Source organism: Kogia breviceps, chromosome 2 (genome assembly GCF_026419965.1).
Source record: "Kogia breviceps isolate mKogBre1 chromosome 2, mKogBre1 haplotype 1, whole genome shotgun sequence".
Taxonomy (NCBI): Eukaryota; Metazoa; Chordata; class Mammalia; order Artiodactyla; family Physeteridae; genus Kogia; species Kogia breviceps.
Genome location: NC_081311.1, coordinates 37,896,323 through 37,907,185, shown reverse-complemented (window position 1 = coordinate 37,907,185; position 10,863 = coordinate 37,896,323). Strand labels below are relative to the sequence as shown.

The 10,863-nt window shown below is 40.9% G+C and overlaps 1 protein-coding gene across 2 annotated transcripts in view; it reads right to left on the bottom strand.

Annotated features, from left to right (window-relative positions):
* ANKRD22 (ankyrin repeat domain 22) overlaps nt 1-10,863 on the bottom strand; it is an 80,986-nt gene that overhangs the window by 55,959 nt on the left and 14,164 nt on the right. Inside the window, exons 3-6 of one of the 2 annotated variants that reach the window (XM_059055581.2) lie at nt 7,277-7,384; nt 4,393-4,470; nt 2,876-2,974; nt 570-2,376 (exon numbers count right to left, since the gene is read on the bottom strand). In XM_059055581.2, the coding sequence (XP_058911564.1) occupies nt 2,299-2,376; nt 2,876-2,974; nt 4,393-4,470; nt 7,277-7,384 (363 nt within the window). In that variant the 3' untranslated portion in view covers nt 570-2,298. Of the gene's footprint in view, nt 1-569; nt 2,377-2,875; nt 2,975-4,392; nt 4,471-7,276; nt 7,385-10,863 lie in introns of those variants that run through there. The other variant, XM_067025097.1, reaches the window with a different exon arrangement.

Sequence of the window (10,863 nt, the reverse complement as noted above, 5' to 3'; positions counted from 1 at the left end):
TCAGGAAGCCAAGCTGCTTTAACCAAAAAAGAAAAAGAAGGGACTTCCCTGGCAGTCCAGTGGTTAAGATTTCGCCTTCCAATGCCATGGGTGCAGGTTCATTCCCTGGCCAGGGAGCTAAGATCCTGTATGCCTCACAGCCAAAAAACCGAAATATAAATCAGAAGCAGTATTGTAACAAATTCAATAAAGACTTTAAAAATGGTCCACATAAAAAAAAATCTTTAAAAAAAAAAGAAAAAGAAAAATCAATGTACAAGTAGAGATGAAAAGGCCAAGTTTTGTAGTTGAGTGTCAGAGAAGATAATTTTGTAGGGTATTTTGAGTTTTTCAATAAATGCATTAGGCATTGCGTAAAGCATGCATGTGTATTTCAGTACCTAGGTTCTAGTCCAAGCTTGTTTGAGAGTTTACAGCTTGCATCTAGGAGACCTTCTGGTTTCAAATGTCTGGCCCAGGTTGCTGCCTTCAAAAATTAAACGCTGGGAAGAAAGTTTTAAAATGTCATGAGCATAATAAAACATTATGCTTTGATCTTGACAAAGGTACTATTAGACAATCACCCAACTCATTTATAAATCTGGATTTATTTCTTTAGAAAATTGTCCAATTTTCACACAGTTTCAAAGACAACACTTATAAATTACATGGCATAGTAATTTTGAGAAGCTCTGACACCAAACTGAAGGTATACTGGCAATGTGTTGAAGGTATACTGTTGTATGAGTTTCACTTGCTTTATTTTTTCAATCCTCAGTCACCTGATAACTCAGCTCAATGTGAATGGAACTTAAATAATGTAGAAAGAGACATTTAAGGGCTTCAGAATCTATATCTACATACAACTACTTCCCTCACAAAATATGTGCCTTAAGGCACTGTGCATAGTTCAATAAATATTCCTGGATTTGATTTTTATTAGACCTTTGTTCTGTTCAAGGATGGTAAATCTTTCATTCTTAGACAATATTTGTTACTACACGGTGTGGCTTAGTCCGTGTCTAAAAATATTCATGATTCAGTCTTGCTTTGCAAAATTCAGTCATTTTCCTTTTTTTAATAAATTTATTTGGTTATTTTTGGCTGCATTGGGTCTTCGTTGCTGCACGCGGGCTTTCTCTAGTTGCGGGGAGTAGGGGCTACTCTTCATTGCGGTGCGCGGGCTTCTCATTGTGGTGGCTTCTCTTGTTGTGGAGCACGGGCTCTAGATGCGCAGGCTTCAGTAGTTGTGGCTCATGAGCTGTAGAGTGCAGGCTCAGTAGTTGTGGCGCATGGACTTAGTTGCTCCGCGGCATGTGGGATCTTCCAGACCAGGGCTCGAACCTGTGTCGCCTGCATTGGCAGGTGGATTCTTAACCACTGAGCCACCAGGGAAGCCCTCAGTCATTTTTAAATGTGCTTATTTCTGCTCTGTGTCACTGACAAAGGACTTGGGAGATATATATTGATATTCACAATCTCTCCTCTAGAAGTATAATCCAGACACTACCTCATCATATAGCTCCATTTCTTGTAAAGAATTACTTTATGCAAATAATTTACAATAATAGTTTTAATTTTATGAATAAAAAATAAACAGTACTAACAAGATTAATAACTGCCTTGCATTCACAAGAGAATCATAAAGCTGTTTTTCAATAAACAACTTGATAGTTACATAATCTTTTTCAAAATCAAGACGGCTCTTATTTGTAAATTGATAGCAAAACATCTAGTGGTATGCGGGTACACTGGCTCCTTGGAAATGAAAACAAGGCTCTGAATTGTAGCGTTTGCCAATATCTGTGGTGACAACTGATAGACGATTTTGTTGAAGCTGGTATATTTATATACGAATCTCTAAACCGGCACACATACACACACAATCTGTACAAATGTGCATGCTTTGATTCTTCCTCTTACTACTCAAAGGAGCCTCAGAAGAACAGTTTTTCTCCTGGGACAGGATATGAACGGGTCAGCCTCTTTATAAGAGCAACACAACTGAAAACAGATAACATGGACAACGCTGATCCTCTCCTTCAGGAGAGAGACTGAGTTTGAAACATCACTTTTTTTTGACTGAAGTGGAGAATCTGACAGCTTTAGTGTTTCCGCTAGAAGGATTTTGACCACAACAGTGAACACCACTGAGCAAAAAAACATTAGAAATACAAAGCTCTTCCAAACATTACCCATGGCAATCATAGTTATCCTCATACCATGGTGACCTCCAGATTGAGTGGTCCACAGACCAACAGTCCAAGATGGAAATAGAATCCAGTCCTTTTTGTACTTCTTCATATGCAATCATAACGATTATGACACTTTCCTTAGCAGTAATTCAATCTGGGAAAATTTTAATCTCCGTGCAATATCCATGGAACTCTCACCATGCTGAGGAGAAAAAGAAATCGTAGCTATTTATCTCCAAGAAAGTCAAATGTCAATGCAATGACAATGTCATCCTATTAATGCTAGAACCGAATGATAGACAATGTTGACTGTCATTCGGTTCTAGCATTAATCGGATAACTTGATTCCTTAATGAGGACAAATAATTTGCTCTTAACAACTTCAGAGGCAATTATTTATTTTACTTTATTTTATTTTTTTGTGGTACGCGGGCCTCTCACTGTTGTGGCCTCTCCAGTTGCGGAGCACAGGCTCTGGACGTGCAGGCTCAGCAGCCATGGCTCACGGGCCCAGCTGCTCCACAGCATGTGGGATCTTCCCAGACCGGGGCACGAACCCACGTCTACTGCGTCGGCAGGCGGACTCTCAACAACTGCGCCACCAGGGAAGCCCAGAGGCAATTAATTTATGTCAACACAAAGCAAAAGCTAGAAGGTTATGATGATAGAAGAACCTCAGACCATGGTCCAAAGGTCCTTACCTTATTCTTTATCATGGGGTCTGCATGGGCCGCCAGGAGCAGAGGGACAAGAGTCTGGTTTTTCATTTCGCAGGCATAATGTAGCGCAGTGCAGCCATACTGAGACACAAAGGGTCAGCATCAGTCGGAATCCTTACACACTGCGGCATGTGGCTTCTTTAGCAAACACTTTTCACATTTTGTAATGTACAACTAAGCCAAACAGACAGTCTGAAAACCACCTTTGTGGAACTATTTCATGCAAGTGAACTTTTGAGAGAAGAAAATGAGTGCAAAGGTTTGGGGCAAAAGGTGAAGACAAAACCTTATAAACAGGAGGAAGTTAGCCCATGGTACTCCTGTTATCACTGTTTTTACTGTCATTTGGATTTCTCTTTGACCTTTGTCCTTATCTTTCCTTAGTTTGCAGATGGGGTCCTTCTCACCAGTGGGTTGGGATCTTGGCTGCTGCAGCAGCTGTTAGGATTCATTGAGCACTTACTATGTGCCAGGCACTCTGCCCAATGCTTCACATAATGATCCCTATAAGATTGTCAACAAACACATGAAAGGATGCTCAACATCATTAATCATTAGAGAAATGCAAATCAAAACTACAATGAGGTATCATCTCACACCGGTCAGAATGGCCATCATCAAAAACTCTAGAAACAATAAATGCTGGAGAGGGTGTAGAGAAAAGGGAACCCTCTTGCACTGTTGGTGGGAATATAAACTGATACAGCCACTATGCAGAACAGTATGGAGGTTCCTTAAAAAACTAAAAATAGAACTACCATATGACCCAGCAATCCCACTACTGGGCATGTATCCTGAGAAAACCATAATTCAAAAAGTCATGTACCACAATGTTCATTGCAGCTCTATTTACAATAGCCAGGACGTGGAAGCAACCTAAGTGTCCATCAACAGATGAATGGATAAAGAAGATGTGGCACATATATACAGTGGAATATTACTCAGCCATAAAAAGAAACAAAACTGAGTTATTTGTAGTGAGGTGGATGGACCTAGAGTCTGTCATACAGAGTAAAGTAAGTCAGAAAGAGAAAAACAAATACCGTATGATCCCTATAAGTAAGGACTAGTGATGTTCCCATTTTACAGATGAGGAAACAGAGTCAAGTAAGTTTAAAACTTGCCAAAACTCACATAGGTAAAAAGTGGCAAGCCCAGGTTTATACATAGGCATTCTGACTCCAGCTTAACTACTGATGGTGGAATTTTATAATCAGAGCCTGCATTTTTCTTAACTCCCCACCAGCGGTGGAGCAGTTCTTTTAAAAATATTCTATATTCAATAAAAATGTTATTCCCATGAGGTTAGTGGCAGAATATAAACAATATCAAGGTTGCCTGACGCAGTAAAAAGGAAGGAAGGAAGGAGGGGAAGGAAGCAGAAACTAAATGAACAAGTGTTTCGGGAAATAAAGCGAGCAACTTTATAGATGACAAGTACACTACCCACAAATACCATTTGCAATGTTATTTCAAAGTGACTAAAAATATAAACTTACACAATCTGTAGCATTAACTTCGGCACCAGCGTTAAGTAGCATTCGTACAAGAGACTCATTCTGCTTTGTCTTTGATACCTATGACAAACAGCAAGCACAAGAGAGGTTTATTTACAAACATTGTCTCCCTCTTACGTCTGGACTATTCCAATCAATAGGCTTCATTTTAATCCCAACACCCCTACGCGTCTATGCATCTTTCTTAAACTCTCCCCCACCTTCTCACTGCCCTTTAATATCAATTAGGTAAAGCCATGGTTGTCAGAGTGTGGTCCTGGGGTAACAGCATCAGCACCTTGGGACTTAAAAATGCAAAATCTGGGGCCCTACCCCACACCTGCCAAATCCTACTGAGGATGGAGTCCAGTGGCCTGTCTTTTCCTTCCTTGCTCAAAACCCTTCTAGAGTATCCCATTGCTCCGGGGGCAAAAGCAAAGCCTTCAGCCTGTGCCAAGGTGCCATATATTTTGCCTTCCACTTATGGCCCCAGCCATCTCATCCACAGCCCCAGTTCACCTTGCTCTAGGCACATTGGCCTTGGTTAGTCTTTCATTCCCACCAGGCTCCCCCCGTGCCATAGAAGAGCTGCCCTGAAAGTTTCTTCTGCCTAGAAGCCTCCTCTCTCCTTCCTCTTTGCCTGGTAAGTTCATCTTTAATATCTCAGCCCAGGCCCCTCTCCCTCCAGGAGGCTGTCCCTGACCTACCTGTCCAGGCGACATCCCTCTCCTCTGGGCTCTCCTAACACTGACCACCTCTCTCTACCAACTACCTCATAGGAACTTCACATGTGTTCTGTCACTATTGGATTAATGACTTACTCTTCACAATCCTCTAACTCTCACGAGGACCAGGACTACACCTGTTTAGTTCATCATTGTATTCCTAACACCCAGCACAGTGTCTGACACATAAAAGGTATGTGTTGAATGATTGAACACGTGAATGAAATTAACTAGCCTCCTCAGAAATCCACTTTTCCTGCCTAGTTCCCTGAGATTCTGACCACAGGACACTTTGAGCATCCCCCCACCATCCTATTCCGTTAGGGATCGTGGCTCTCTCTGCTCAGGTGGGCATGTCCTGGAGTTCAGCCCCTTTACCACTTAGGAAGCTCCACTCAGCTGTCTTCTCTTTGGGCTTCCCTCCTACGTCAATGTCTAAACTGCCTTTCTCCCCCTATCTTCCTCTGATATAACGCAGTCTTTTCTAATCCTTTCCCCTATCATTTCCTCTCATGTCATTTATTTCTTAGGCATCACAAATTTACAATTTCAGGCCCCATGAATTAAGATAAAACACGTGCAATCAGAGCTGAATTATTCATAATAATTCGTATATTTGCCCAGGGCTCCAGCTTTAAACATTTTACTATCTTAGAGAGCAAGGCTGTGTGTCAAAAAATTCTGAATGAGCCTTGCCGATCATAGTTGTGATTTTTTTCTGCATAATCTCCAAAAAAGTTTGGAAATGAATGGCAGATTTACCCCACCCCAAAACTACAAATATTCAAATGCTGTGTACTAAATACACAATTTTTCAGGAACTTTTCAAAGGTATAAACAGAGTATGTGTTTATCAGTGAATTATAGTTTCCTCTCTCTCATAAATCCAAGCATCAAAATCAATGTTATCATATTTAATTATAGTTCTTCAAAATATATAACATTTAATTACCCAAGGAGATAATAACATTACCTACTGGCAGATTTTGTTCTGGAGTTTATGTTAACAAGAATAACTAACACCCATAGTCTATTAGCAAGAAGATAAGGGAGTTGGTCATTTAACTGGAATAAATTACGTATCTGTTGAGTTATCTCTCAAAGGCAGATCTGGCCACAAGAGGAACCAGATGGGAAAAAAAGTGAATGAGTCAGTGCAAACCTGTCGCTCTATTTGGAAAAAAAAAAAAAATCAAAAAACCACAAGCTTCATCTTCTACTCATAATATGACTGCATTCCTATACCAACTACATCTTCCTTTACGTAAGCAGCTTACTGCGTGCCAAAGATTCCTTCAAACATGAATAAATCTACCAAGGTGAGAGGTGGGCTTCAAATTCTCTATAAAGATCTCTTGTGTTTGTCAGCTTCTGGTGCAAATCTCCTGGGATCTGTTTTTTAACTCACACCAGGATGTGTCCTTAAAAATCAGAAACTCAAAAAGATATGTACAAAAATCTAAACTCTTCTTACAAAAAAAAAGGAGAAAAATAGTAGGGGGGCTTCCCTGGTGGCACAGTGGTTAAGAATCCGCCTGCCAATGCAGGGGACACAGGTTGGAGCCCTGGTCCAGGAAGATCCCACATGCCGTGGAACAACTAAGCCCGTGCGCTACTGAACCTGCGCTCTAGAGCCCGCGAGCCACAACTACTGAAGCCCGAGTGCCTAGAGCCTGTGCTCCGCAACAAGAGAAGCCACTGCAGTGAGAAGCCCGCGCACCTCAACGAAGAGAAGACCCCGCTCAGCACAACTAGAGAAAGCCCGCGTGCAGCAACGAAGACCAATGCAGCCATAAATAAACAAATAAATAAACAAATTTTTAAAAAAGAAAAGAAATAGTAAAGGGGATTTTTTTTAATATTCAGGATTTTTGCTTTTCCTTCAGAAGATTCTTAAACAAATTTAATTTATTTTTCCTAATAAACATTGCACAGATTATTTTACCATTGACTGATTTATCTGGCTACCTTTCTTCTTGCTTTATTTCAGTCATAGCATTGCATGTATGTTAGAGTTGCCATTTGTAGAATACAAACCAAGAGCTTACTTTGTTACTATTTATTTACATCTCACCAACTTGGCAAAATTTAATGACTCATGCTGTCGATGTCTTACTCATTTATACTCATTTATCTTTTGCTCTCACGAGTGCTGTACTCACCATGAGGAAATAGCCAATAAGCAGGACAGGCATTAAGAGGATAATGAGTAGATAATCAAAGAAGGTAAATCTTTTCTTCACAGCATAATGCAAGCAGGTTCTCTGTTTCTAAAAAATTAAGAAAAGGACTATTAATAAAATATTGTTTTAAATTGCATATTTGTAGTTACTCTATCAAAAAATTTAGTCCACGCTTTTTATTTTTGTGGTATCCATGGCATCTCTTTCTGTGGAATAAATCTAATTAATAAGCTCAGAATTCCATTGACCAGAATATTGAACACAGTACAGTCTAAAGAAAAAGTTGGACTATAGAAAGACAAGTGAAATGTACATTTTACGAATCATCAAAAGATAGATCCTCACGTTCATTTTGGTTTAGGGAAAAAAATGCACTGAGATATAAACATAGGACAATTTAGTATGAAAAGCTATAGTTACTCCTTAATCATCTATGGTACACAATTATTCATTTTGTGGTTTGTTTATAGGAAAATTTTAACCACATGGCAATTTTTCCATGTTCCTACATGAACACAAGCAGTGCCAGATGAATGAAAATAACTCAATTTAATTCTTCAACTACATGAATAATTATCAGGTGACAGTTTTAAGTTTCTAGGAATTGCGGGGGATATAAAACCTCAGGGCCTCATAAGCAAAGGTAGACCGAAACAGGCACAAATAAGTGTAATGCAAAACAAGCTATGGTGACTGGAATTTCCAACCAAATCAATGAGAAGAGAGTAAAGTCAGGAAGAAAAGACAGGTTCATTTCTACTCTTCTTAAATAATAGTATTTTTGTTTTTCTAATATCAAGGTATCTGTGTTCTCTGTAAAAATTTTGTAAACTAGACAAGAGTATAAGGATAGAATTTAAAATCACCCATTATCAAACAGCCCACAGTTAACTGTTGATATTTTGCTGTATCTTCTTCCAGTCTTTAAAATGCATATATGTGGGGCTTCCCTGGTGGCACAGTGGTTGAGAACCTGCCTGCCGATGCAGGGGACATGGGTTTGTGCCCCGGTCTGGGAAGATCTCACATGCCGCGGAGCGGCTGGGCCCATGAGCCATGGCCGCTGAGCCTGTGCGTCCGGAGCCTGTGCTCCGCAAGGGGAGAGGTCACAACAGTGAGAGACCCGCGTACCACAAAAAAAAATGCGTATATGTGGAATTTTTCAGTGTAGGATCATAATGCACATGCAAAATTATATCTGCTTTTTTTCAGTTAACATGCAGAATATGTGCATTTTCCTATACCATTTAATATTTTTAAACATGTAACTGTTATGGCTGCACTGTTTACCTTTCTATGGAGCTGTTCGAATTTATTTAGCCAAATCCTACCTGTTGAACATTTCAAGTAATTTTAACTTTTCATTTTCACAAATAACATTGCTTGAATCCTCATGTATAAAGCATTGTCAACATTTCTAAATTTGTCCTTAGCATAAGTTTCAAAAAATAGAATTCCTGGCATAAAAGGCATTGATGCTTCTCACACTGTACTGCTAAATTGTGCTCTGGTAAAATGATAATGATTTAAACTTCCTTCCTGATCAACATTTGACTTTCTGTCTTAATCCTGGTCAATCAGGCACACCAAAACAAACAAACAATACAACAAAAAGATATCTTTATGTTTTAATTTAATTTGCTTTCCATACAATCCATCACTCTGTTAGGCATGTATGTACATCTGTACCAACACCAGAGTTTTTTGTTTGCTTGCTTTTAAGGCCTCTGTTTAGTACTTCTGAAGATAACTCAAATATAGATTTAAGAAATGGGAAAGCACCAATTCAGATTATTAATGTACAAGGATTATATTGGGGAAAATGGAAAAGATTAAACCTTTAAAAACCATTAAAAATATTTTTTAAATGGACAGTTGCAAACCAAACACTTCTCATAAAATCTCTGCTAAAGTATCCACTGAAGTCCTTCTCAGGATTTCCGTAAGCAGCCTGGATCAGGTTCTCTGCAAAACAGAGATAAGCATGCCTCCTCAGCCCTGTTCCTGTGTTGACAAACATCTCCCTCCATCAACTTCCTAACCAGCAAGTCTTCTGAGAGGGCACAAACCTAGAGACATCTGTCTTGGCCACCCCATCTCACCACAAGGCCACACACCTGGTTCCTCAGCTGGGTGCTGGGGCAATCATGTCACACTCCACTAAGCAGCCTATCCGTTAGATTAACACAGCCGTGACTTGCTTTTAAACCCAACCCACAGGGCTTCCCTGGTGGCGCAGTGGTTGAGAATCCGCCTGCTGATGCAGGAGACACGGGTTCGTGCCCCGGTCCGGGAAGATCCCACATGCCGTGGAGCGGCTGGGCCCGTGAGCCATGGCCGCTGAGCCTGCGCGTCCGGAGCCTGTGCTTCGCAACGGGAGAGGCCACAACAGTGAGAGGCCCGCATATCACAAAAAAATAAAAAAATAAACCCAACCCACAAAATATAGGAAGCACAAACAAGAAAGTCCAGTAGTGGACTTCCCTGGTGGCACAGTGGTTAAGAATCCGCCTGCCAATGCAGGGGGCACGGGTTTGAGCCCTGGTCCAGGAAGATCCCACATGCCACGGAGCAACGAAGCCCATGCACCACAACTACTGAGCCCATGTACCACAACTAGTGAAGCCCACGGGCCTAGAGCCCGTGCTCCACAACAAGAGAAGCCACCGCAATGAGAAGTCTGTGCACCACAACGAAGAATAGCCCCCGCTGGTGGCAACTAGAGAAAGCCCGTGTGCAGCAACGAAGACCCAATGCAGCCAATAAATAAATAAATAAAATTTTAAAATTAAAAGAAAGTCCAGTAGTGATCCATTTTCTGATACTATATTATTACTCCCAATGAGCTAGACTTTAAACTGACTTGGAAGGGAGAAGTGGGGCCCTACAGGCTATTTTCCCTCATTGAATGTACTTGAGTGGGTACAGGGCATTCATAATTATTACAAAGAGTGACTTTTTATATTAGTGTACTGTGTGTGTGTGTGTGTGTGTGTGTGTGTGTGTGTGGTATGCGGGCCTCTCACTGTTGTGGCCTCTCCCGTTGTGGAGCACAGGCTCCGGACGCGTAGGCTCAGCGGCCATGGCTCATGGGCCCAGCCGCTCCGTGGCATGTGGGATCTTCCCGGACCGGGGCACGAACCCGTGTCCCCTGCAACGGCAGGTGGACTCTCAATCACTGCGCCACCAGGGAAGCCCTACTTAGTGTACTTTAAATGTTGCCTTTACTATGATACAGATACTGGATGTTCCCATGGGGTTCTGAAAGGATGTTCACAGCATGTCCTGCTCTTCCTTAGTTCTGAAGACTCCAAGTCAGCTAATAATACATATTTAAGTATATTCTTCATGCCTTTCTGTCTGGTTTCAAGTAGCCTCTGGTTCGTGAGCATATTTGTTCTTGGCAAATTTCTCACTGAAATTCTTTTATTCCACAAGCAAATTATAGGATCTTCTGGAGATCAGAACATTGACATAGTAGGTAAAAATCTAACTAATGAAATAGCACCACCAGGTCAGTACTTGTTTTCCAGGAAATCTTTCCTTTTACTTCTGTAATAGTGAGG